This window comes from Brienomyrus brachyistius, chromosome 8 (assembly GCF_023856365.1).
Source record: "Brienomyrus brachyistius isolate T26 chromosome 8, BBRACH_0.4, whole genome shotgun sequence".
Taxonomy (NCBI): Eukaryota; Metazoa; Chordata; class Actinopteri; order Osteoglossiformes; family Mormyridae; genus Brienomyrus; species Brienomyrus brachyistius.
In genome coordinates this window covers 9,663,900-9,691,051 of record NC_064540.1, presented here as the reverse complement: position 1 = coordinate 9,691,051, position 27,152 = coordinate 9,663,900, and the positions used below count along the sequence as shown (strand labels likewise).

Sequence of the window (27,152 nt, the reverse complement as noted above, 5' to 3'; positions counted from 1 at the left end):
AATAATAATAATAATAATAATAATAATAATAATTTATTATTATTATTATTATTATTGCAGAAGCTACTTTAATCCTGAGATAATAGAGACAGCACGATAACCAACGCGTCACCATTACCATCCTGAGTGGCACTCCGTCTCCTTTTCCTAATTAATTAGCTATATCGGTCATGTGCGTTATATTTTTACGTTTAAATGTCTGGGGAAATTATATGAGGTTAACCTAATTTTTGGTCAAGTTTTACGCAGTATGATAATACTTATTATTATAATTAATTGATTAAAATTCAGGTTTTGCTTCAGAAGTCTATCAAGACGGGATATAAACAGGACATGTAATTCAATTTGAACAATAATTGAACTAATTAAGTTTATTATAATTCAGGGCACGTTCTGGAAAACAGGCTGCAGGGTACCTCGATCAAGCTCAGGTCGCTACAGCACCTGGAGCTAGGCAAACACTCGCAATAAACGCAGCTTCAATGTGCTGTGGGAGGCACTGTTCCATCATACCTCCAGAATTGTAGGTTCTAGTAAGAGACATGTAGTAAGGTGCACTCACTGCAGCCCTGTGCAGGAAAAGTGGATATAGAGGATAGCCGAAATAAGGTTTTTTTGTTTTTTTTTAGTGCTAAATATTCCACAGGGGCAGATTCAGATTCTGCAAACTTGATCAGTGCTTGATTAGTGCCTACTAAGCAAATGTAAAGTAACAAATAAAGGAAATTTAACAGGCCTTGAGGCAATTAAAATGCATCTGGGACAGACAATGGTTATCTGTGTGGAGCAGTTTGTTTTCTCAATAATATGAACCACTGTGTAAACCGCTAAGGAACGTGACCCTCATAGACTATTAGGAAAGGCTGATCATGACAAGATGCACACTGCCTCCAGCACGCCGCCTCCACGAGTCTTTGCTGGATTCTTCTGGTACTTCATGCGACTCCCTTGACGCCTTTTGGCAGGCTGGTCCTCTTCTTCTGTTAAAAACAACGTTTCCAGTTGCATTTATAGTTCACTGCTACACAGCACAGCTATCAATCAAACGTGGTGTCTGGTGAGGCGGTGCCCGAGGTAGCAGGGGAGGCATGCGCCCTAACGGCTGTGCTTGTTGTAATTAACTCTCCGTTGGGAAAACAACTCCAAACATACCTCCCCCAATGGATTGGACAGCACATCTCAGGGGTGTCTAACAAAAGACACCAAGCTGATAATATGATTTAGATTGATAGCAATTTTAAACAAACCTGAGCCTGATGTATTATTAACTTGAATTGTAAACAAGAAGTGAAGGCTTCTACATACAGAGGTGGATGGCTCAGGTCAAGAAAGGAAAAATCCAGACCAAGACCTTGTTTCAACCAACCAGCTGAGTGCTCTGTGACTGTGACTCGACTATACTGAACTCACAGTCACAGAATACTCAGCTGGTGAAATAAAATCTTGGTCTGGATTTTTCCTTTCTGGACCTGAACTATGCACTTCTACCTACATCAGGGCTCTTCAAATGTGGCCCTCGATTCCAAACCCAGGCCTTGTTTTCAGTTCTCCCAGGTACCTAATTTAATAATTACTGATTCTGATTGGCCACTGAGGCTTCACACCTGGTTCACAGGTAAATAGGGAGAGGGGTCAGTTAGGATGATTCCAAGGGGCGCTTGAGTGACAAAGGGCTCTAAAAAATTTGGAAAATAACTGGATTGGTCTGGACTGGGGGGCCCAATATGATATGCTTTCATCGGGCCCAAAATATTTAGCAACGCTCCTGCCAATCACTATGCAGGTTTTCGGTACAGCTCCCTGATTCCATAACTAAAGGTTATACCAAAAACCTGCATGTCCCTTTGCAAATAATATTGGCCACCTGGGAGCGTCCTTAGACCTATTTTAGGGGGCCCTGTTGGCCACCCTTGTTGTAGACGTTTTCCTGTGACTTCCCATCTGGCCTTTAGCTTCTTCTACCTCTTACTGGAAGGATGTGAAGCTGGTGGTTTGTGTATCTGTGATCCCTCTCTGTGCATCGCTGCCCCTAGAGCAGGACTTGCAGTGTGCTGGGTGTGTGCACAGTGTCACCTCACCTAACATCAAGTGACGTCTTACCTAAAATGGTTCCTAGTTAAAACATACAATGTGATGACAGCTTTGAGTCAGATAAAACTAAAAGGAGACTGGAATATGGCCCATGATCCAAAGCTGAGCATTTCAGATTGTACTTTTATTCTAACTTTATATTTGCGTTGTCCAGATGTTGCCCATTTTAATGAAGATGTTCTCAGCCTAGTGATTCAGAAATCCCATCTTCCCTCTTAGATGACAAACATGGTTCTGTTCGCTGATCTGAAGAGTGGGCTGCTCTAAAATAAAGCCGGTAGGTCATGTGAGACGGTAACAGGCGTGTCCGCTCCATCACTCTGCCCAAAGAAGCAGGACGTGCATCTCACTATAAAACACGATGGCTGAGAAGCACAGCACAGCTCGACACTGTCCCTCCTGCAAACACAGTCTTCAGTGGCAGCACAGCGGCATCGTAAGTGAATTCTCCGTCGTTGTGGTTTTTTGTTTTTCATGATTGTGCAAACAGTGTACATTTTAAGCATGTTAAAGTGATTAGTGGTGAAATTTAAACTAAAGTCAATAAATTTCGGTTTTCATCATTGTGCCAATTATTCTCATAGTACGAATTACTTGACGCTTGATGAGAAAGGGGTGTATTCTGATGAAGCTGAGTAACCAGAACCTTCTGTCTAATGGACCGTCTGTCTTTGCTCTAGGTGTGGAGTCACAGGGTAACAGTCATGAGCAAATTCCACATCCTGTTTTCCTCCTCACTCCTTCTGGCATGTCTATGGTTGAACAGCAGTCACCCAGTTGACATTCAGCCAGAATTTGATAGAAGGCTGTTTGCAAACTGTGAGCCGTGGTTTGGGCATCAGCAGAGCCCAGTTCTTCTCATAGAGAAGGAGGCTGTGCTTGGAAATCTGCACAGGTCAACACTTCCTGAAGGAACCAGCAGCAGGAGGCTGCAAACGCAGGCCAGCTCCAGACAGGGGTGTTCTGTCGCTGGGGACCTGAAGTGTTCAGAGCGGACCGAAGTTGACGAGGAGCGGCTGAAGAGGTTGGTTACGATGGGCAAACCAAACTCTCTCGATCTGACCTTTCATCTTCTCAGAGAATTCCTTCAAACATCGAGATCTGAGAAGATGGCTCAGAAAGCTCGCGACAATAAAAAACTTCTTCAAGCTGTAGGCAAATAGGGGCCTGGACATCCTAATTCTAACTCAGAAGCTTCCATAGGAAATAGATGTAGATTTTCTAGAAAACTTTCTAGTTCACCAAGCATAAGGCTGTAGCCATGAGGTCAACATTGGGGGGAACCAGGGCTGTAATTATAATATATACTGGGGAGCACATCTGATTATTAGGGGGACGTGTTCCCCCTAGAATATATATAATCATGTGAATCACTGAAAGACTGGGGTGACTAACGGGGATTATTTATTTCAGTGTCTCTGATTCAAATAAAGAAGGTGAAAGAATGGTCAATTACTACCAACCAATATGTAACGCAAGTTCGTTGCTGTTTCGTTACATGTCCTTTTGCTGGCTTTGTTCTCAGTAAACACTGTATTTTGTTTTATAGAAAAGGCATTACTGTATAGCACGTCTGTGACTCGCCGGCCCTTTTCTCAGTAAACACTGCATTTTGTTTTATAGAAAAGGCATTACTGTATAGCACGTCTGTGACTCGCCGGCCCTTTTCTCAGTAAACACTGCATTTTGTTTTATAGAAAAGGCATTACTGTATAGCACGTCTGTGACTCGCCGGCCCTTTTCTCAGTAAACACTGCATTTTGTTTTATAGAAAAGGCATTACTGTATAGCACGTCTGTGACTCGCCGGCCCTTTTCTCAGTAAACACTGCATTTTGTTTTATAGAAAAGGCATTACTGTATAGCACGTCTGTGACTCGCCGGCCCTTTTCTCAGTAAACACTGCATTTTGTTTTATAGAAAAGGCATTACTGTATAGCACGTCTGTGACTCGCCGGCCCTTTTCTCAGTAAACACTGCATTTTGTTTTATAGAAAAGGCATTACTGTATAGCACGTCTGTGACTCGGCAGCCCTTTTCTCAGTAAACACTATTTTTTTTTTTATTAGTCTTTTATAAGAAGCCTTTTTCACTGTATTTTCTTTTACAGAGCCATCACTGCAACAGTGCTTCATTATTATCGCCCAGTCACTGCATACCCACCCCCCAGTGTGTAGTATGTATCCTCACTTTTTTTTTAAAAAAAAAAAAGAAAAATAAATTAATAATGCTGTGGTCGGTTACAGGAAAAATATTGTGTATTTCATTCCCATTTTGATAATAATTAATACATTGAATTGTCTCAGTAAAAGACTCAAAGCTGGGAAAATGATACACACACACACATACAAAAAGGAACCACAAAAAATGTTCCAAAACATTTATTTTACAACAGCAAATTCAATAAATTACCAACATTTCTTTTTTTTCCTGTCTGATGTGACCATGCTAAAACAAAACTATTACTTTAGTTATATTTAAGTGTATGTACAACAGAGTTCAACCATTAAGTTGTGTTACACACAGTTCAATGGTCACAACTAAATTACATACCATTAAAAACTACAGTATGCGTTATTAAAAACCATTGAAAAATAAATACAACACATGTTACTATGACACTATTTTCAGTTTCAAGATCCTTAAATAAATCTGCCAGTCTCTGATCCTGAACAGTCAAACACGTACCGTCTATCTCTTGACAGCTCGCACTTAATGGCAAATCCTTGGGCAGTGTCTCAAGCCTTGTTACCCACGCTGACAGTGGCACTAAAACAAGGCGACACAAAGCGTTGGTGGTTTTCACACCAGCCATTTCCCTGGTGTGTGCGCCTTGGTTATACACCTGATCACTGTAACCCACCTTGGAAGCTGATGGTGCGAGACCCAGCTCGGCTGTGGCATGTGCATTATACCACAAGACCACGGTCCAGTCCTGTGCTACCACGTGCAAGCGAAATATTAAACTGCAGTGAACCATTCAGCAAGCAAAGCTCCTACAGGCTGCTCTTCTTTTTTTTTGCTGGCAGAGATTAGACATGAACTGAACATTTGAGTCTTTTTTTCTTTTTTGTCCTGGCACGTGACAAACAGTGAATATTGTTACAGGCCCAGTTTATATCAGCAAAGAAAATCACATTATCTGGTTACACGGGTGTAATGCAGGCCAACAGGTTAGTGCTATATACACAGAAATATGTACAAAGGTGCAGGAGAATTACAGGATCTTGCGAAAGGAGAATGATGCAGGAGACAGAAGCAGTTTAAATTTCACCCGCATGAGCCCAGCCACATCTGCTCAATGCACACAGAGCATGTGGAAGCAAAAGCAGGGAAACATTCAGCTGAAGATGACTTGTGATTGGAGAGAGAAAAAAAAAAGAAAAAAAAAAAAAAATCGCATCTCCCAGCCAACCTGTGCTTCTGACAAAACAGAGTTATTTGTTAGATGCTTTGGGATAAAAGTTGGGAAACTTCCATTTTTAATAAGCCGTTTCAGTCCTTCCAGTCTTTCCTATATGATGGCTTTTACGCAATTGTGAAACATTTTTAACTCACCAGTGCTAACAAAATGTAAACAGTTGTTCAAGGAAAAATTTGAGCTGGAGTATGGGGGTGTGGGGGCTGGGGGGGGGGGAGACACCAGATTTCATCCTGAGGTTTGCAAGGCGAGAGAAAAGAATGAGGCAGTGAGCATAACATCTGCCGCCGAGCTGAGGGTATATTCTTCAGAGATAAATCTGGCCATCAGAAGCTCAAAAGACACTCAAATTTCAACACGTCCTGTAGCCCGTCCGGAAAGAAGCACAGAATAAGCACAGATTAAACCAGAGAAAGACCCCAAAAACACACAAAAATGAAGAGAAGCTCTGTTAGGGAGGCCCTGCTTAGATGGGACCAGCTTGGAGGCGCCGTAAACTCCACTGCCAACTCAACAACCCGGAATGAGCGATTTGGTGGGTCAGCTTGTACCAAAAAGCAGCTCAGTCTTCCAGGAAATCAACCCGCAGGAAATTCAGTCGGGGGAAAACATGGAACAGGGGCGACCCCTAGTGGGACCGTCTGCACAGGCAGTGACGCTTATAGCTACAGCTAACACCATCAGCGGTTGCAGAGAGTGACCAGGGGTGGAAATTAACACACGAGACCCACAGAGCGACTTTCAAAACCCAGGCCGGGATACTCATTGAGGGTCCAGCATGGCTTGGCTGGGCGCGATAAGGGCCACATCATGCCCCCTGCACTTGGCATGGGAGGGACACCGAGCTGGTAGGAATGTAAAGCACGAGAGCGAGTGTCAGCGACCCTCCTCCCCCCTCCCCCAGCAACGCTATCTCCACAAAATCCTCATAGTGCAGCTGAAAATGGGAGCAACTCCATCCCACCGTGGGCCATTACACACTTACGGATGGGAGGGGGGGGGGGGGGCTACGGCCAAGCGAACGCCTAATATCCCCGGGCCGTCTGCCTGCTGGCCAGGGGCCAATCTCTCAGGAGGAGGAAAAGCTGCACAAAGGGCACAGGCAGGTGCCGGACACCAGATGGGCTTTCAGTATCACAGCCAGCCCCGCATGATGAGAGCATGGCGCCGTTACCTGGGCCTGGGAGATATGGGGAGCATCACGGGACAGGACAGAGAGCCACAAGGGGGCACTACAGAGCCACATGCACGGCATAGAGCAGAAGAAACATCCTGTCGAACACGATGGCCAACACGAGACGGCGCAGCCGAGGTGATCCCGCACCAGAAGGGAGTTACCCCTGGGGGGTGTCACGGGGCAGGCTGTCTGGTCAGTCTGGCCCCATCCCCCCCGGCTGCTTCCATCACACATCGAGCTCAGACACAGAGGAGGGCACAGGCATGCAGGGGTCCGAGGCTCGTGCACATGAACGTCGGCCTGTGGGTGACCGGGAGGCTGGCAGCACCGCAGTGGGGGCAGGAGGGCAGGAGGGGCCTAGGGAACATGCTGAAACCGGGACCGAGGCACACGCACACAACCAGAGAACCTACCCAAGAAATATTAAGCACATGTATGAAACAGAACAAAGAGCAGATCTGAAATGGACCATGAACTCCAAAAGCACAAACACACACACACATACTGACAAAACCGAACGTCCGTCTGCTTTCAAAAGCAGCTTCCCCACTGCCCGGCCCGAGGGGGGGCCAGGCCCATCAGGCTGCTCTGCCCCTTTCTGCTGCACTGCAAATGACCTCTTCAGATTCACCCCGCCTATACCCCTCTGGCCTGGCTTTTCTGGGGCTGGGGGGGGAGAGGGGGGGGGCGCAGGGGCCTAGTTGAAGCCAGTGTCAGTGTGGTAGCTGGAGTAGTGGACGTCGGTGTTCAGCTGGGTCGTCTCGGTCGCAGACGAGGGCTGCATCGTGATGGGGGCTGAGGACTCTGAGAAAGACACAAAGCCTCAAAGTTAAAAACCGGGTTAGATAATACTCCCTGGAGTGCGCGCACACCCCTGGCAACTCACCCTTCTCGTCAGACTGTAGCTCGGCCTCTAGATCTTCCGGCGATACATAGAACTCCTGATCCTGGCCCTCTGGTGGACGCGGCTTGCATTTCCCGCAGCAGCAGTTACAGCAGCAGCAGAGGCAGCAGCAGAAGTAGCAGCCTGTCGCCAGGCCGCACAATACAAAGAGGGCCTGCAGGGGGCAGTACAGAGGGAGGAAAGCCGGATAATGTGATCAAAGAGGAACGAGAGATGAGACGGCAGTGATAGTGTAAGATTCAGGTGGAAAGCGGCAATTTGTGCAACCTGGGATATGGCAGCACAAGGCATTGGCAGAGCAGTTAACAGGACGTCAAGGGTAAAGAGAACTCAACCCCCAACCTTATCCTGATACAGTAGAGAATCACTCAGATGTAGCTCCTACATGGCCTACAGCGAAAGAAGCAGGCGGAGTCTGATGTCACTCAGAAGATTAAGAATTTAGATGTAATATTGTGTGCAATGGTAGCCCAGCGGTTGTGCTGATTTGTAAGTCATGGCCAGTGTACAGCCTGAAGAGGTTAGACTTCTACAGTCACACCACAAAGACTCATATTACCAGCTGCTGAGCCCAAAGCCCTTGGGAACATGCAAATGCCTAACACAGTAGCTGACTGTTCTGGTCGGCCTGGATCGTCCGCACTGTCTCCATGACAGTCTGCCAGGAGCCGAAGGGTAATAGCTGCTCCAGCATTTCTGGTCGGCACTGTGATTGACTCTAAAGACGATGCTGACGGCTATGTGGGGTACAAAACAAGTTTAAAAAATTGTGATCTATCAAAAACCAAAGAAAAAGGGTTCGGATCACTGCTGCATCCCCCTGTGCTCAGCACCCTCGACATCCTGGGGGAAGTGGGGCTCCAGATGGTTCACGTGTGGCTCCCTGATCATGGAATGAGCTTCCAAACTGCATCCAGTCATCAGACTCCATCTGTACCTTCACGAAATGCTTCAAGAGCCATCTGTTCCATGAATTTCTCTACTAGCCTGATGCCTCTTTATGTTCTTTGTGCTCTTAAGTTGCACATCTGGCCATTGAATAGTCTTATTAGATTCTTGCCTTGTTAAAGCTGACATGTAGTTGTATAGTTCTTGTGTAGCTCCTCCTCCAGTACTGCTTACACTTCTACCTGGACATTCATTGGAAGCTCAGCCTAGCCGCACTCATCAGTTGACTCTTTGATAGCATTAATGTGCTGTTTGCCTCACTTGTGCTAATTGTGTTAAATGTAAATGTACTGTATCCTATAGTCAAACCCACCCAGAGCCACCCTGTGTCCTCGGTCCGCTCACTTACCTTAGCCCACCAGCTGGACAGCACGAAGTAGGTGTTGACATTCTCTTCGCCAAACTGCTCAGCCACATACAGGCCCAAGGAGCCGTACTTGTCGTAGATGTTGCGCTTAGTGGGGTCCGTCAGGATGGTGTGAGCGCTGTTGATCTCCTTGAACTTCTCAGCCGCCTCTGGGTTGTCTGGGTTCTTGTCAGGGTGAAACTTCAATGCTAATTTCCTGTGGTGCCCAGGCAAAGTGTTACACCGTATCTTTGGTAAATACGCATATCCAAAAATTATCAGGAAATCAGTTTATGTAGGACAGCTAAAGTAATTTTTTTTTTTTTTTACAGTTTATTGAGGCACAGCTTGTCTACATATATTTCACACAGAAAAGCAGCAGAATATTTTTCAGCACAAGCTCGAAATGCGAGGTTCCACTCCTGAACACTAGGTGCCACGTTTGCAAGCCTCAGTATAGTTTCACAGCTCACTGCCTCCCTCTTGTGACAATCAGCAGGAACTGAACTTAAAAATAACCTGCTCAAAGAAAACCACCTTCACAGGCGAGGGGTGGGGAGGCTATATAAAAAAAAAATAATAATAAATCACATGTGTTAAGAAAAAGGCCTCCTGTGGCATCACAGACAAATAGCCCTGGTGAACTGGTTCACCATTACTGGAAGGACCACATCTTAAGATGCAGCTGGATTTGTAGGTCAGGGAAAATGCTTAGAGGGGAACGGACTAGATCAAGGGATCAAGGGAGGGCTGGAGACAGGGTGGGGGGAGGGGCATGATCAGGCAGAACCTGACACAACGGCAGGAGGCCTCACCTGTAGGACTTCTTGATGTCGTCAGGAGTGGCCATCTTCTCGACCCCCAGCACACGATACAGGGTCTCCCCAGAGGTGGAGAGCGAGCGTTGCCTATGCTGCTCCGCCATGACTCCGCCTGTGTGACCTGCTGGGGGGGGGGGGGGGGGGGTAATCAGTTAGGGAGAACAGTGCCGACTATACCCTCCAGAGAAAAGTCCCCCCCCCATGTGTTTTGGGGAGAAGGATCAGTGTCAAAGTTAGAAGGGATCCCGAAACATGCTTCTCACACAAACGGTGACAATCACAACTGACAGTGAAAACAGAGGCAACCTAACCTTAAAACACAAGGCTTGGCTGAGGCTGAACTTGGTTCTTGGCTGGAAGAGCTGGAGGAGATGGTGGAGGGTCCAACGCTGACACAGGAAGCTGTTACAGTCAGGGCGTGAGATAGGTGAAGCAGCAGGCAGACACGAGGAAGAGAGAGCTAAACCAAGGGAGCTCTTCACAGCACCAGGAACCATACTTTGGTTCCTGGTGCAAAAAAAAAAAAAAATAATGCAAAAAAAAGGACAGTACTACTTGTGTTTTGTCATTTTGAACCCCTTTTTGCATTATTACTTTTTTTTTTTTACTTAATTTATGGCTGTTTTCTGAGTTTTTTCCAAGACTGCGCTTGTGTTGCGTTTCAGAGACAGGCTACTTGCATAATTAAAATCGACAAACAAGGCACTTGCAAGTCCCACCCCCAAAGCACCAAAGTACCAAAAAAGTACCCCGGCTGGTTTAACCCTTCAGATACTGGAACTCAACCGGAAGTCAGTAGAAAACGGAAAAGTACTGAAAGTACTTTGGAAAGACACACCCACCTGAAGGAGCAGGAAGACACACCCACCAATGGGACTGCCCCGCCCCACCCCTGGGAAGACACGCCCACCTGAAGGAGCAGGAAGACACACCCACAATCGGAGTGCCCCGCCCCACCCCTGGGAAGACACACCCACCCATGGAAACACGCTGCCCCTGCCTCATCCTTTGGAAGACACCTTGCTATTACTCAGTACCAATCGTGCTGAGCTCAGAGGCACAATTACCACCAAGTGCTTCATTTAAAAGCACAGATGGTAACAGCACGCTTCCCCTCAGGTCCTTAACCACTCTGCCACCCTATGAGCTCCATCTTTGTGGCTCTCCTATCAGCTGCATCCTGGCACAGCGCAAACACCCTGGGGCCAGACAGAACAAATACCTGCCCCCAGGAAAACAGCATAAGTTTGCAGTTTTCTGAGGGCTGGTCAGGATGCGCATTAACTGATCAAGAGATATGATGCAAGTTCATAGAACGCATGCACCCTGACACGTACAGGGCACCAGGTACCGCATCCCTTGCAGGTTAGCACTGCCCCACTGCCTGCCTCCAGCAGGAGACGTCCTATGGAACAGAACACCCTGGACTGACCTACCTTGTAACAAGAGATTTCACATTTACATTTTTAGCAGATGTTTTTATCCAAAGCAACGTACAAGTGCGACAGCAGGGTCAGCCTGTCCCCGGAGCACTTGGGGGTTAAAGGCCTGGCTCAAGGGCCCAGTGGTGTGGCAGGTTATTACCAGTGATTTCCTGAATCAATTTGATTCCGATTCACAAGGTCCCAATTCAATTCAATTCAATTTTTGATTTGATTTAATACTGAATCGATTATTTCAGTGACAATACCAGTTTTGCTTGAATAAGAAAGAGATTATCAGAGAACTAATGCTGTAAATTGTACCCTGTAACATAATTCATTCATTTATTTTTCACTGCTTGTCCTATTCAGAGTATCTATATCGGAGTATCTAGAGGAAACCCCATGATGACACAGCGAGGACATGCAAACTCCATACACAAGGAATCCTAGCAGAGACTCGAACCCAGGTCCCAGAGATGTGAGGTAACAGTGCTAACCCATGCATCACCATGCACCCCCCCCCCCCCAAACTGTTATTAACTATTACTTATATGCAATAAGAACTGACCTCAAAACAGTCACATTAATAAACTTTTTATTTAATACAACCAAAAAAAACTTTCGGATCAGACGTTTTTGCAGATTGCGCATCTAAATGATTTCTTGTTACATGGTTGTGGAAATTCCACAGTACTTCACCTCCATTTTACATACGACTTTGCTTTCGTCCAGCTCGTCACTGACTACATATTGCTGACATCTGAAATACATCCATTCATCTGCCTGTAGGCTTGACTGTGCCATCACTGGAGCGGCTCTCGCCAGATTTATCTGTTTCTGTCACCAGATCTCATTGCGCTATGGCAGACTAACGGGGTTACATCAGCCATGGGAGTATGCCGTAGACTGTAAAAGGCATTTTTAAATGTTTGTGTGTGTATATATATATATATATATATATATATATATATATATATATATAAATATATATACACACACACACACACACACACACACACACACACACATACACAGAGCCCCAACACAGAGAGGTAGACATGCCCACTACCACATGAGAGCTGTTGGACTGAACTCTCTGAGCCTCCCCCTCAGTCCCAAGACTAGGCACTAGGTTTGTAATGATACACTCAACTCACGATACGATTTTCTCACGATTTTTTATCTTTCTAAACTGTTCAAAATGTGTGCTCTTCTTAACAGTGCAACTGATACAAATCAAAATAAGTAAATAATAATAATTTAAAAAAAATCTTCAAATAAACAAACTAAGGCTTGCATGTGCAGCTTCTTAGCGTGGTTTGCCCCTTTAATAATGGTGAATTGAGCTCACTGTGGTGCCAGTGGACACGCTGAAGCATGTTTGCTGTGCTATTTGTGTATGTTATCAGTCTTTTACCATGTTTGCACAGTTTTTGTCTTGTCTTTTCGCCATTTTCGTTGGTGATTACCAGAAAGTTAAAATGCTGCCACACTGCCGATTTAAGATCAGGTGGTGCGTCCATCCATCCATCCATCCATCCATTTTCTGAAACCGCTTAAACCCAACTGGAGTTGCGGGGGGGACTGGAGCCTATCCCAGGAACAATGGGCGCAGACGGGAAACAACCCCGGGCAGCCACCAACACACCGCGGGGCGCACAGACCTAACTACAGGGCCAATTTAGACTCACAAATCAACATATCCTGCAAGCTTTTGGACCGTGGGAGGAAACCAGAGCCCCTGGCGAAAACCCACACGAACACGTGGATAGCATGCGAACTCTACACAGAAAGGACCCGGGACCGAACCTTCTTGCCGTGATGGAGCAGCGCTAACCACTGCGTCACCATGCCACCCGGCGGTGCGTCCTCAATTTCAAATTCGCTCGCCATCTCGCGTTCGGTCAAAACCAAAAAGTGACGTACGACGTCCACGTGAATACGCAGTGACATCAGACGTCGAACTGACGTTGTGAAATCAAGTAACATTACACCAGACTCTCTGTTCAAGTACTAAAGTAGCGATTCATTTTCCACATTTAAATCGTCATACATTCATATCGATTTTTAACCTAATCATTAGACCACCCTGAGCAGGCAGCAGTGCAGCGAGCAAATAGAAAGCCTTAACAGTGAACCCAGGCCAAGTTGAGAGCAAAGAAGAATCACACAGCTGCGGTCTAAACAATCGCAGAGTCCCACTGCGTTACTGCCGCACACCTGGAAAAAACGCACCAATCACAATTCAGATGGAGTGCCAATGAGCTGTAACACCTTAGTCACATGACTGACCCGCCATTTCATAAAGCCCCCCCGCCGTATTCTTCCTCCCATCCACAACTGATAAAACCTGTCCTTCATTAAGCTGAACCAACACAACAAGGGAGCAGGCGACCCTTGATGCCACTACACAGCGAGTAAGTCAGCAAAAAGCATTTTGCATATCTTGTACACTTACTATCAGTAGCTTTGTATTCTTCCACTTCGTCCAAAACACACTTCTTGTAAATTTCTCTAGTTTTAATTTTTAAGTATTGACAAAAATTAAATTTCAAGAAGGATGGCAGCAGATCATTAAATCACGAGTAAAAGGAGGCTCGGGAAAGGAGGCAGAGGGGCTGTGCTGGTCACATGATCTGTTACAGCAAGCCAACATGCCAAGTGATCCAGGAGCATCGTCACACCCAGTCAGGTCTAGTTGACAAAGCCTGGGAGCCCCAGCCAAAGGGACGTAGAGCTGACCATGTTGGTGATGGTTTGTAATACATGATGCAATGGCAGGTCTCCTTAATGATTCACCACTCTCTCCCTGCAGGCTAAGAGAACTCAATGCGAAGCAGCTTTTGCCAGTTGCACATTCATAAATAGGACTGGAAAAAAAATAATCAAAGTAGTGTTAAACTTCAAATGACACGTTGCCACATGTGACTGGCTGCAGACCTTCACGTCAGCCAGCTGTGCCCCGACCTAAATATAGCTTGTGGTTGGAGTACAAGTGCCCCCCACCCACCAAATCTGATCTATCTTAGTGTAAAAAGCTGGAACTCTCTCTGGCCCCATCCCCAAAGGTTGAATATATGCAACCCCCAGAAGAGGGTACCATGCCTGCACCTGTACCCCACGACCGACGTGCAGCACCCCCAAGCACAGCCTAATGAGACACTGCCCCCACGACTGACAGACACCGCCCCGCCTGATAAGGCACCGCCCCGCCTGATAAGGCACCGCCCCCATGACTAACAGGCACTGCCCCCATGACTAACGGGCACTGCCCCCATGACTAACGGGCACTGCCCCCATGACTAACGGGCACTGCCCACATGCACAGCCTGACAAGGTACCACACCCACGACTGATGGACACCGCACTGCTTGACGAGCACCACCCCCATGACTGACGGGCACTGTGCCCATGCCCACACCCCAACAAAATTCCACCCCCACAACTGATGGGATACTGCCCCCATGCACTGCACAGTACCTACATGAGTGTCATGTACAGCAGTATGGGGTAGGTAAGAGAACTTCCCCCACCAGGATCAATGAAGTATGATTATTATTATATTATTTTTAAGAAAGTAATGCTATTTGTCTTGGCAGAGGGGGTGTCCAAGATCACCCATATTTGTGGAATGTTTGCAAAACACCAAAAACTTTCAGGAATCACTTTAATGTCCAGGTAGCCGACACCTGCATGTATTAGGAATTTGTCTTGATTGTAAATGTATGCGCTAATCCTAACACAGAAAATACTTAATGTAATATAAATTGAACTAAAAATAAAATAGATTTGAGTACAGAAAAATTCTGATTAATACAGATCCTGGTTCCCAAATACATAAACATACACATTGAGTATGGATGTGCACACATGGCAGTGGCAAATATGCAAGCTGTTAAAGATTGTGTAGATAGTGTGTGTGTGTGTGTGTGTGTGTGTGTGTGTGTGTGTGTGTGTGTGTGTGTGTGTGTGTGTGGGGGGGGGGGGGGGGGGGGGCAAGGCAGGAAATAGAGGAGGACAGAGCACATGCAGATGAAGAAGCAGGAGTAGACAGTGTCATCAGGGGAGAACGAAGATCCCAAATCGCCAAGGGAGGTCCTTGTGGCTAGCAATGCAAGGGGCTAGTGGGGGTCCCCCATTGTGGATGCTGTGAGAGTTCACAGGAGAAAAAGAATGTGAGAGAATGACAAGGAGCAAAGAGTGACACTGTGGCTGGTGACAGAATGGGAGGGCACAGAGGTGTGTGTGTCAGGGGGGGGGGGGCGGCGAGATCAAGACAAGTCACTGACAGGACAATCAATCATGAGAGGAAAGTTACATCATCATTCCATGACTGGAAGCAAAAATGACGAGACTGATCTGAGGAGCAGCGATGGGGCGCAGGGACCAATATGTAGCAATATGTAACGATGGGGCGCAGGAAGGTGAGAAGACACAGTAGACAAGGTCCCCCAGAGGAAGAAGCACCATGAAGTACCTGCTTCTTTAATTAACACCGTTATATAGTAACCATAGCAATCTGCCGCTGAAGCTTAAATGAAAGCAGCACACGTAAGAGTCCTGCGGGCCTGAGTCTGAAACCCCGTCTGCGGTGTCAGGATGGCTACATGCACGGCGATTGCGTCACCATAACGCGACTGATCACGAAGAATTAATCATCAATGAGTCAGGCTTCTGCCATTACCTGGACAATGAAATCCGACTATACTTAAGGGAATAAAAGCGCGCCCCACCCCCGTGAATACGCCTCCTGCAACCAAGTCAGTGAAAGGAAATCCAGGTTATGTCTGGCGCCTGGCGAGCCAATAAGGAGGAAAGGCTGCCATCAGGACAACGTCAAAGATCAATACTGACATTTCACACACTCGTCAAACTGGAAGAACCAGTACCGGTTGGCAAAATTAGAACAGTCACAAACAAACGATTCAAAGTCCTGTATAGTACAAAAGCATTGGGCCTGGAAGTCATAACAGTCACAACGCAGAAATACCCAACCGTTCTCCTGCATTTTAAGAGTCTCGGTCAGCAGAAGGGATCCCCGTTAATTCATATCTGCCAAGCCGGGAATGGTGCACCGGACACGGCGCAGGGCAGCTTTGAGTGCAATAAAAACGGAGAGTCGGGCAAATTCAATCTCAAAAAGCAGCAGAGAGTAACCAGCCAACTGGCATACAGCCTGCAAATCACACTAAAACCTAGCAAACAGGAAACATGTTTTCGTTAATAATGCACTGATCTGCGAGAAAACTAAACTAATATGCATGTCATCCAGTGAACCCAGTACCGTATTCAAGTGACTAATGGGAAGGGTTTAAAATATTCAGTTATATACCGCATCACAAAGTAGTACGTTACATTGACAGCATCCATATTGGTTAGCTAGCACTAACAGTGTACCACTAAGGTCTGCAGGTCAGCACTATTCAAAAGGGAAGCTACTTTAAATATGTAGACTGCCTCGTCTTACCGTTTTATCAGGCTAGATGGGCTGCGCGACGGCCGGTTTGGTTTGATCAGATGCACGGTGTGAAGGGTGGCTCACATGCCCAGTAAACCGACAGCAGCTGCCGCAGCTAGTCCCTCCGCCCCGTAAATCACGGTGCTCACAGAGGGGGCGGCCCCCTTCAAACTGCGCTTCCCAGTCGAGAGAATCGCTTAGGACTATGCTTACTGAACGCTAAAATTCGACTTCTCCGAAATTCAAAAGTGGCTTAATGAATATATATATTACATTGCAAGGGAAATCATTCGTAATAGCAGGTATTAGGTCGCTTTGGCCAAACGCGTCTGTTAAATAAATAAATAAATAAATAAATAAATAAATAAAAATGTTAGGTCACGAATCTGTGATTATAGTGTTTTTTTATTGTTGTTGTGTTCGCACACATTTTCACACTCAGGTTCTGCTATATAATTTTTATAGCAATAATGAAAAGGTGAAATGTTCTTGTGAATAGAACTTGTTACTATTTTGTAGTGTGCTGTGTATATAAATATGTAACAGATTTTATGTACTTGATAATGAAATAATAAAAGCATGGTCCTAATTTTTTTTAACCCAGTTTAATATTTTATATAGGATTATATATCGCTCCCATTTGGTAGTATCATGTTTTTGGTTTTAGGGATTGGTCACGCGCAGTCATTTTTTTCGACCAATCAGATATCGCGCCTTCAATGCGGACTGCGGCCAATGACGCACACAGGTAGCTTGCAAAGGACCAATCGGAACAGAGAGTTGGTGAAATCTCGTTCAGTTAGGGATCATCCCCAGGTATCGCGTGGTTTCGTTCGTGGCCCTGCGCTAACAACGGCTGCAGTAAAAGCAGCTTAATTTGCAGGTATGTTTTCATTTTTTCGTGGTATTATTAAGCGTTACGGTGCTGTGTGAAGATGGTGCGAGATTTAGCACGCCTGTCCCGCGTTCGCTATGAAATGCACTGGCAATTTGATGCCTTTGCAGGTGATTTTGTTGGAATATCCGCTTTTGCGAGCTGCAGGCTGCACTGTTTGGGTTATCAGGCCAGGCCGCGGTGTGCTTGGCCCGAGTGAGACCTGGCCGCTGCGGTGAAAAACGCGGCGCTATTCCGGCAATCTGGCGATTTCCGCTACACCACACATCAGTTGGGTTTATCTCTTACAACCAAGTATAATTAGTACTATGCTTCGAATTATGGTGTATGGGCATTGCGGTGTCGTCCTCTGGGTACAGACATACCGAATTAAACGAACTGCCAATAACCCCGCGTGTCTGACATGTTTTAGTGACTTACGGATAGGGGAGGCCGGTCTTAGTAGCGCACCATCAGCTTATTGGCGAGACTGGTGATGCTACTGCTGGCAGCGTACAGATGAAGCTACTAACATCCATGTCCAACATCCGCTACTAAGTGTCCATGATCATCATTACCGTGTAATACCTTAATAATGTGCAATATCCCACACTGCATATCACACTGTAGATTCATATATTTAAAAAAACGTTTAGTTTTTTATTCCTTCATATGTACATAGTGCTCCAGAACTTTTTGCACTATTTGCTTATTGTTTGTTGTGTTCTACATACATGTCTGCACTGAAGGAGCTGCTCTTAATCTCACTATACATGTGTATAGTGACGATAAAAGGCATTCTATTCTATTCTAACGGGAGCGTTTTTGCCGCCCATCTCCAGCTCTGCAGGATATCCATGATGAGTTATGCGGAAAAGCCGGAGGACATCACCAAAGAAGAGTGGATGGAAAAGCTTAACAATGTGCACATACAGAGAGCAGACATGAACCGACTCATCATGAATTACTTAGTGACAGGTAGCGCTTTTATATAAAAGTCTAGTTTGTGTGATGGGCTGTCAAAGTTCACATTTTTTTTCTTACCTATTCCTAAGCCTCCAGGACATCTGTAATGCTTGCCCACGTGTTTTGGGTTTTACAGAAGGTTTTAAAGAAGCCGCAGAGAAATTCCGGATGGAGTCGGGAATTGAGCCCAGTGTGGACCTGGACTCACTGGATGAAAGGATAAAGATCCGGGAGATGATACTGAAAGGGCAGATCCAGGAAGCCATCGCTTTGATCAACAGCCTCCACCCGGAGTTGCTGGATACCAACCGATACCTGTACTTTCATTTGCAGGTAAAAGTGACTGTGATTGTGTGTGTGTGTGTGTGTGTGTGTGTGTGTGTGTGTGTGTGTGTGTGTGTGTGTTCTGGGCCGGTGTGCTGTCTGATACTTGTTACCTAAAAGTTAAGGGTTCTGTGAATCACAGCGACTGCACGCTCGCTCTGAGGATGGGTAGTGCCAACATGCATGTTCATATCCTCTTCTGACGTTTTTCTTCATCTGCATCCCCTCTCTCCCCTGATCCTTGACACCCTGCAGCAGCAGCACCTTATTGAGCTGATCCGGCTGCGTGAGACGGAGTCTGCACTGGAGTTTGCGCAGACGCAGCTGGCCGAGCAGGGCGAGGAGAGCCGCGAGTGCCTGACGGAGATGGAGCGCACGCTGGCCCTGCTGGCCTTCGACAACCCGGAGGACTCACCCTTTGGGGACCTGCTGAACATGACACAGCGGCAGAAGGTAGGGGTCAGCGGAGGGGGAGGGGTTAATGAGGGAGGGCCAGGGGCCAGTGAGGGGGGGGGGGGGGGGGGCAGCTGAGGACGTGGCCTGGGAATAGCTGTGGTGCAGCAGGATGTCATGATACCCGACAGAAAGCTCTTAGGGCTTATATTTATATACACCTTATATTCAGTGGCTAGATATAAACTTGCTATGTAATTCGGAAGCAATCTGACGTTCTTTGCACTAATACACTTTATTTCCTCTTATGTTACTCTCAAAATGTCTTTTTTTTACTGTTTAAATGTGCATGTTGTGCTACCGTAAACCTGCAGTTTCCTTCAGGATTGATGAAGTATCTTTCTGCCTGTCAATATACAATGAATGGTGCACCTTCACTGAAAACAAATGCCTTCGTTGACTCCACAGGTTTGGAGTGAGGTCAATCAGGCCGTGTTGGACTACGAAAACAGGGAATCAACGCCGAAACTCGCCAAACTACTGAAGCTCTTACTGTGGGCCCAGAATGAACTTGACCAGAAGAAAGTCAAGTATCCTAAAATGACTGACCTTAGCAAAGGAACCATCGAGGATCCGAAGTAACGGCAGCCTGGCACTGATGCACTGTGGAGACACGCCGTCACCTGATCTCTTCCTGTTTATAAGCAGTTATTGACTGGACCCTATATATAAAATATGTATGTAAAATAGTAATGGCAAAAAAAGGTATATCAGAGAAATTTCCCCGTATTTGAAAGAATTTGATTGTGCAAAGTGTATGTGGTTGAATTTTAAAGTGATCCTTTAGGTAAGAAGTAAACACTTTAACCTGGCATTTTAAGACACACAATGTGCCGCTCCTTAGAGGCCGCCCGGTGCCGTTTATGGTGTTATTTATCCTGTTGGTTTAGTGGTGGTTACTTTAGGTAGCTTTACTGCCTGATTGAAAAGCTGCTTCTCTTACACACTAAGTCAATGAAGAGATGTGTACAGTTGGAGTGGGGATGGGGGTTGGGGGGGCACATGATTATTAAGCCTAAATTAGGCCTGCTGTCAGGAAAGAGTAGAGTACATTCATGAAGCAGATTTAAGATTAATGGGTAAATTGGAGACAAATGGGAGGTGATGGCCTGTTTTTAATATTTGAAAAGAAACGGCCTTGTGCCTCTTGGCCAGTTTGTATATGTGTGTGTTGGTTTCTGAGAGTTTTCCTAAGTTTGCTTCATGAATAATTCACTTTGGTTAGACGATTGGGGATGATGATGATGGTGCTTTGCCTTGTAGGGTTTGTTACTGTCCAGGCTATTCCATTGGTCCATGCAGGCAGGAACAATGCCATCCCATTGGTCCATGCAGGCAGGAACAATGCCATCCCATTGGTCCATGCAGGCAGGAACAATGCCGTCCCATTGGTCCATGCAGGCAGGAACAATGCCATCCCATTGGTCCATGCAGGCAGGAACATGGGCTTTTTAAAGGGCAGGGGGAAAGCAATGGTTGTTGTCCGTGCAACTGAAAGACTTTCATTACTAATTTTGCTTTCTGCTGAATGTAGGCATGCTGTACTTTTGTTTTGTAATTATTGTTTAAAGGGTACTAGGGGACTGTTTGAGCCTTGTGTATGATGTTCAGCGGTTGTCAGTGCAATTTTGTTTTGTATTTACTGCAGAAGTAAGCATAAAAACATGCATCTCATTGTGTGTTTTCCCAGAGAGCCTGCCAATAATGTGAGCAGATCAAATGGAGAAAGCTCATCTCTTATTAATGAAAGTTTTGCAGTCAGATTTACAGATTAAAAATAAACAATTCTTTTGGAAAAAGTGGAGTCCTGTGTTGTGTGGTTTTATCATTTTACCCAAGATGAAAAGGGCCAGCATACAGCATCACGCCTGGCGCTGCTGCATGTACCCAAGGTGTCCAGCTCATGTGCGTCTGGGGCTGCAGCAAAAATGGAGACGTTCACCTTGCAGGTCACTTTGGTTAGAAGCAAACCCTGGGTCACTAGAAGAACAGAACAGTTGCTTACACTGAGCAGGATACTCTAGAGATTTACAAAAGCAAAATGCCTATAATGTCGCCATGTCACCTAAATATGAGACCCTTGATGTTGATTGTGTATGCTTACCGGTTTTAACAAAGCTGCATTTCTGCCAGCTGTGGGTGCATGAACAAGTATGCGTGCAGACGTGGAAAAGAACACATATTGTACAATTTCTACTGCTAAGTTGGCACAAAACTAATCTACCTCCTTGTCATCGAAAACTATATGAAACAATCCCAGGAGGAATGCTAATTATCGCCACAGATATCACCATAACATGTTTAATAACTATTGCTAGATCATTTATGTGCTGATAATGTTCACTGGACTATACGGTAAAAACTTCAACTACATTACAAAAGGCAAAGGGGTCGATTCTCTCATCAAGCACATAAGTATAAAAAGCACTTAAAAGTTGAGTTAAGCGTAAATCTTTAAAATTTAATGCAAATAACTGGGAATTTCTTCGTTTTGTATTGTTTTATTCGATTACTCAATTAACTACAACTGAGTCAAAATCAACATTTTAGATATGTGAGTTTGTCGTGAAACATTTTAAAATTTAGAGAAAATTTATATATTATGGTAATGAGCTCTTGACCAATATTATGTAGAATGATTAGCAATTAGGGGAGTGTCCTGATCAGTTAGTTCCATTGGGGACCCCTGACCTAGTGAATGTATGAAGTGTATGTATTTGTGCATGAAAATAAGGAACGAATCGGTATACAAAATGGAGCATTTCACGATCCACCCAGAAACACGCCATGCTTTCATGTCGGTCAGCTGAAGTACATCAAGAGGAGGGCGGAATATTCTCGTTGTAAATGTCCCACTCTGGAAAGGAGCTCAAGTACATTCACTGGATTGCAAGAAGATCCTGCTTGAAATTATTGTTAGAAATTTTAAGTGAAAGAATTATTTTTAATCCACCAGTCTTTTCGCCTAATTGATTTCCCTACTAGGTGTGTTGATATGTAATGCTAAAATATATATTTATACATTTCTATATTGTTTTGATCCTCCATGAATCGCCACCTTATCGTGGTGGAGGGGTTTGCATGGCTCTATGATCCTAGGAGCTATGTTTTTGTCCGGGGCAGTTGCCCCTGGTAGGGTCTCCCAAGGCAAATTAACCTTTATGCAGAATAAAATCAAGGAGTATGTTACCCCACCCAGATTAGGGAGACTGGGGCTTTGCCCTGGAGCCAGGCCTGGGGCAGGAGCTTGAAGGCAAGCACCTGATGGCCTCCACCCATGGAGCCTGGCCGGGCAAAGCCCAAAAGGGTAACATGGGTTCCCCCCTGTAGTGGGAGCCTTGGGTGTTGGGTGCAATATACAGTGGGTATCAGTCAAAAGCAGTGGCCTCAATGGACAATTGTCAGCTACTGAAACTAGCTCTTGGTACATGGAATATAACCTCTCTGGTGGGGAAGCAGTCCGAGCTAATGCGGGAGGTAGAGAGATATTGGCTAGATATAGTCGGGCTCACTATTCCACTCTGGAGTTGCCCATGGGGAGAGGCGCTGGAATGGGGTGGGTCTGCTTATAGCCCCCTGGCTCGGTGCCAGTGCGGTGGAGTTAGCCTTGGTGAACAAGAGGGTCACCTCCCTTCAACTTCAAGTCGGGGAAAGGGCTCTGACTTACGTGCTGAACACCAGTCCAGAGTATCCGGCCTTCTTGGAGACCTTGGAGGGGGTGGTGGAAGGTGCCCCTTCTGGGGACTCCATTGTTCTGCTGGGGGACTTTAATGCTCACATGGGTAATGCCAGTAAAACCTGGAAGGGTGTGATTGAGAGGGCTGGTCTGCCTGATCAGAATCCGGGCAGTAATCATTTGTTGGACTCCTGTGCTGACCACAGTTTGTCTATAATGAACATCATGATCAAACATAAGGCTGTTCATAAGTGCACCTGGCACCAGAGCACTCTAGGCCGCAGTTTGATGATCGATTTTGCAATTGTATCATTGCATCTGTGTCCGCATGTTTTGGATACTTGGGTGAAGAGAGGAGCTGAGCTGTCAACTGATCACCACCTAGTGGTGAGTTGGATCCGATGGCAGGGGAAAGATGCCAGATAGACCTGGTAGACTCAAAAGTATAGTGAGGATGTGCTGGGAGTCTCTGGCAGAGGCCCCTGTCTGGGAGATCTCTAACTCACACCTCAGGCAGAACTTCCCTTCTTTCCCGAAGGAGGCAGGGGACATTGAGTCTGAATGGGCCATGTTCCAGGACTCTATTGCTGAGGCAGCATTGTGGTGCTGTGGATGTAAGGTTGTAGGTGCCTGTCATAGCAGCAAACCCTGAACCCGATGGTGGACACCAGCGGTAAGGGAAGCTGTCAGGCTGAAGAAGGAGGCCTTCTGAGATTGGTTAGCTGCTCAGATTCCTGAAGCAGCTGACAGGTACCAACACGCCAAGCAGAAAACGGCTCTGGCGGGTGCTGAAGCAAAAACTCAGGTGCGGGAGGAGATTGGTGAGGCTATGGAGAAGGACTTTTGGTCGGCCTCGAAAAGGTTCTGGCAAACCGTTAGGCAACTCGATGGGGGCTTCACCGATGCTGTTTACACTCATCTCTCTCATCTTGACCTCAGCTGGGGATATAGTCGGGCGATGGAAGGAATACTTCAAGGATCTCCTGAATTCCACTGATACACCTCCCTTGGAAGAAGTCGAGCTTTAAGACTCAGAGGAAGACTGAAGTAGTCACTGAAGTAGTCAAAAAACTCTTCAGTGGTAGGGCATCAAGAGTTCATAGGAGTTTGCCCAACCAGTCTATATGTGTTCTGTGGACTTGGAAAAGGCTTACAATTGTGTCCCTCGTAGGTCCTGCGGGGTGCTTCAGGAGTATGGGGTACGGGGTCTGTTGTTGCAGGCCATCAGGTTCCTGTTCTAACAGATCGGAAGCTTGGTTCGCATTGCCAGCAGTAAGTCAGACTTGTACTCTGTGGGTGCTGGGCTCCGTCAGGACCGCCCTTTGTCACTTGTTCTGTTCATAACTTTTATGGACAGGATATCTAGGCATAGCCAAGGGGTGGAGGGTGTTAGGATTGTGTCTTTGCTTTTCACAGATGACGTGGTCCTGTCCGTGTTGTCAGACTGTGACCCCCAGCATGCACTGGGGCATGCAGCTGAGCGTGAGGCAGACGGCATGCAGATCAGCAGCTCCAAGTCTGAGTCCATGGTTCTCGACCGGAAAAGGATGGATTGTCCTCTCCTACTGGGGGATGAAAATGGATGGATGGAAGAATATATTCTATTGCATTACATATATTTTATATAATTATATGAGATATCCAGATACATTTCGGAATGTAACATTGATTTCTAACTGTATATGTTATTCATTCTAAGATATATACATGTTAGAATGTTTAATTTTGTTACATGTTCAGATTCCTGAAAACTGAAATAGTGTGTTTGGCCATATAGAGGCACATGATTTAATTCAGTCCTCCAGAGCATGTAGTGAAAAATGCACATATGTCAGTGGCAGAAGGTGTACATTATTCGATGCCCATGCGAGATGCCCGTATATTGGCGTTTCTCCTTAATATTCACGTCCTTATAAATCACTTGCTGAATAAATGATTCAGCTACCGGTTTTCTGTATGAATAAAATGGCAGCAAGCTGTGAAACTTGAAGATGCATCCAGCTTAACTTCCAACGAAGCAGGCCATGTTTGTTATGAATATGAACAAATTATTTCTCTAAGTGACACAATGGCGTAACTCACAATATACCACAAAACATTTAAAATGTTTTGTGGGGTTTGATAATGATTGACATCTATATGTAAAATAATGTGTTGTGATCCTGTTCACACTAACATGATAGAGAATGCACCAGTGGAAGGGATGCTGGACAATGCTGTTAGCGTTCTACAGACTGATATTATGTTGTCTGATAAACAGTTTAATGATGATTCTGGTATTCATAATATTTAATCTATATATAACTATTCGATACAATGTTGCCTAGAATAATAGTCATACTAATTCACATGTAAAAAGGAACTTTATAAACATCTTATTCAAATGCTTCACATTAAAATGACTTTGAAAGGAAGAGGTTCCCCATGGATTGATACCGGTTACCATGGAGACAAAGGTGGATTGCAGGTCTGGTTAAGGAGTAGGTAGGGTTAAGGAGGAATCATACATCACACAACATAGCAAATTAAAATCGAATAATAAAGTCCCACTTTCAGTCCTACCATTAAATACCATGTCCAGGGTTTTTAACACAAAACTACTGACCTTCAAGAGTTTGTCTTATCATTTGCCTGTCATTATTTCTGAGAGACCGTTTACATAGCATTATAAATGCCACAAAATAATTATGGTTTAATCTGTAATTTAGTAGGTCTGCTCTTAAAAAGGCAGCCTGATCTATGAGAATGTGGAAGACACTCGCACAGACTACCCACGGTGCTTCGGAACATACCGGTGCCAGTCACTGGTCAGCCATCACCTGTCATATGGAGAAGAATAATATGACACAACTCAGATGAACTGGCATGAAACTCTGACACTGTCATCCCCCATCTCCTGGCAAAGAAAGAGCCTTGGCTCTACGTTACTATCATGGGCATTCAATCAGCAATAGGCTGGAATTTCTACAATACAAATTCCATGTTCAACTGATGATAGGGCCCTTATTCGAATGACTGCTAGATTAGACTTTAATTTAGGAAACAAAAACTACCTAAAGCCCTCCTACTGTACAACTCTGTACTGTATCAAAATAACACGAAGTATAAACCAGTCAGGGCCATGACAACGATTACTGAGCCATTACTTAATTTTTTTTAATCACATATATGCACACACTAAAAGGTGATAACGTATAAAGTGGCACATTCCCAATCTGTCATGATGCAGCTCCACCACCTGATGGCATCAGAGAGCTTGGATTCTGACACGACAAGCAATTGGCTGCTCCGAATTATGCTCCACTAGATGCTTGTTTGCCATCATCTGGCTTGCATTCTCACATCACCTTTCAGAATTGTGAATTTTGAGCTTGAGTCTTACTGCTTAACTGGCACCTAATTGTCCTATGAGATACCTACAGTTGTGCTCAATGATATCATGGTGCTCAGCGAGCATTTCCCTATGACATTCTGTCTAATTGCCAATAATGGGCTTCAAAAATGAAACAAAGGCCACTTGACACAACTGAGGCAGTGTGAGATGCCCAGTGGCCTTAGTAAATTTGAGATGAAGGAATGATATTCTGTGTGATCATTAACATATACAATGGCACCTCAGTGCCACAAGACACAGCAGGCCTGGAAGAGTATAGATGGAAGTATTTAGCTGTAGGTGAGTAAACATGAATATAAATGTACTGGTAGCATCAACGCTTGACCACATGCAGTAATATATTACTGTCACAGATCACCAATATCTATGACATAGTGTGAAATACTACTATAATAATACTTTCACTATGTGAAAGTGCTAGAGGCCATCCTGCAGTTATATGATTGAAAATGGAGTTTTGTTAGTACTGTAACATACCAAGCATCTGAATATACCATAGAGGACAATGCACTCAGTTGTCAAATTTTAGTCAATTTTGCCATCTCAATTTTGTTCCCTGCCTTGGGTTGGTGCCCCATCCTGGGTTGTTCCCTGCCTTGTGCCCTGCGATGGGTTGGCGCCCCATCCTGGGTTGTCCCCTGCCTTGTGCCCTGCGATGGGTTGGCGCCCCATCCTGGGTTGTTCCCTGCCTTGTGCCCTGCGATGGGTTGGCACCCCATCCTGGGTTGTTCCCTGCCTTGTGCCCTGCGATGGCTTGGCGCCCCATCCTGGGTTGTTCCCCGCCTTGTGCCCTGCGATGGGTTGGCGCCCCATCCTGGGTTGTCCCCTGCCTTGTGCCCTGCGATGGGTTGGCGCCCCATCCTGGGTTGTTCCCTG

At 45.6% G+C, this 27,152-nt stretch overlaps 2 protein-coding genes across 3 annotated transcripts; one reads left to right on the top strand and one right to left on the bottom strand.

The window, feature by feature from the left end:
- Window positions 1–4,456: 4,456 nt before the first annotated feature.
- Window positions 4,457–16,914, bottom strand: LOC125747112 (dnaJ homolog subfamily C member 5-like). 2 transcript variants are annotated; one of them, XM_049021883.1, is made up of 6 exons: window positions 16,599–16,914; window positions 10,019–10,109; window positions 9,702–9,831; window positions 8,890–9,103; window positions 7,575–7,746; window positions 4,457–7,492 (listed from the first exon to the last, which is right to left on the bottom strand). In XM_049021883.1, the coding sequence occupies exons 3-6, from the start codon at window positions 9,809–9,811 to the stop codon at window positions 7,386–7,388; spliced, it is 603 nt and encodes a 200-aa protein (XP_048877840.1). In that variant the 5' UTR covers window positions 9,812–9,831; window positions 10,019–10,109; window positions 16,599–16,914; the 3' UTR covers window positions 4,457–7,385. The 2 variants fall into 2 exon arrangements, with proteins under 2 accessions (XP_048877840.1, XP_048877839.1); XM_049021882.1 differs by having other exon boundaries at window positions 9,702–9,828; window positions 16,599–16,913.
- Window positions 16,915–17,348: 434 nt separating this feature from the next.
- Window positions 17,349–21,010, top strand: LOC125747110 (glucose-induced degradation protein 8-B homolog). The gene is made up of 5 exons (XM_049021877.1): window positions 17,349–17,472; window positions 18,306–18,441; window positions 18,566–18,762; window positions 19,009–19,206; window positions 19,615–21,010. Exons 2-5 carry the CDS (start codon window positions 18,321–18,323, stop codon window positions 19,786–19,788), a joined length of 690 nt encoding a protein of 229 aa, XP_048877834.1. The 5' UTR covers window positions 17,349–17,472; window positions 18,306–18,320; the 3' UTR covers window positions 19,789–21,010.
- Window positions 21,011–27,152: the final 6,142 nt, after the last annotated feature.

Excerpts from the sequence above, each read along its gene's own strand:
- LOC125747110 (XM_049021877.1), top strand. The coding sequence starts at position 18,321 with ATGATGAGTTATGCGGAAAAGCCGGAGGACATCACCAAAGAAGAGTGG. Across the intron at positions 18,763-19,008 it reads ACCTGTACTTTCATTTGCAG|CAGCAGCACCTTATTGAGCT; the intron begins GTAAAAGTGACT and ends GACACCCTGCAG. Across the intron at positions 19,207-19,614 it reads ACATGACACAGCGGCAGAAG|GTTTGGAGTGAGGTCAATCA; the intron begins GTAGGGGTCAGC and ends TTGACTCCACAG.
- LOC125747112 (XM_049021883.1), bottom strand. The coding sequence starts at position 9,811 with ATGGCGGAGCAGCATAGGCAACGCTCGCTCTCCACCTCTGGGGAGACC. Across the intron at positions 9,104-9,701 it reads GACATCAAGAAGTCCTACAG|GAAATTAGCATTGAAGTTTC; the intron begins GTGAGGCCTCCT and ends TGGGCACCACAG. Across the intron at positions 7,747-8,889 it reads TGTCCAGCTGGTGGGCTAAG|GCCCTCTTTGTATTGTGCGG; the intron begins GTAAGTGAGCGG and ends TGCCCCCTGCAG.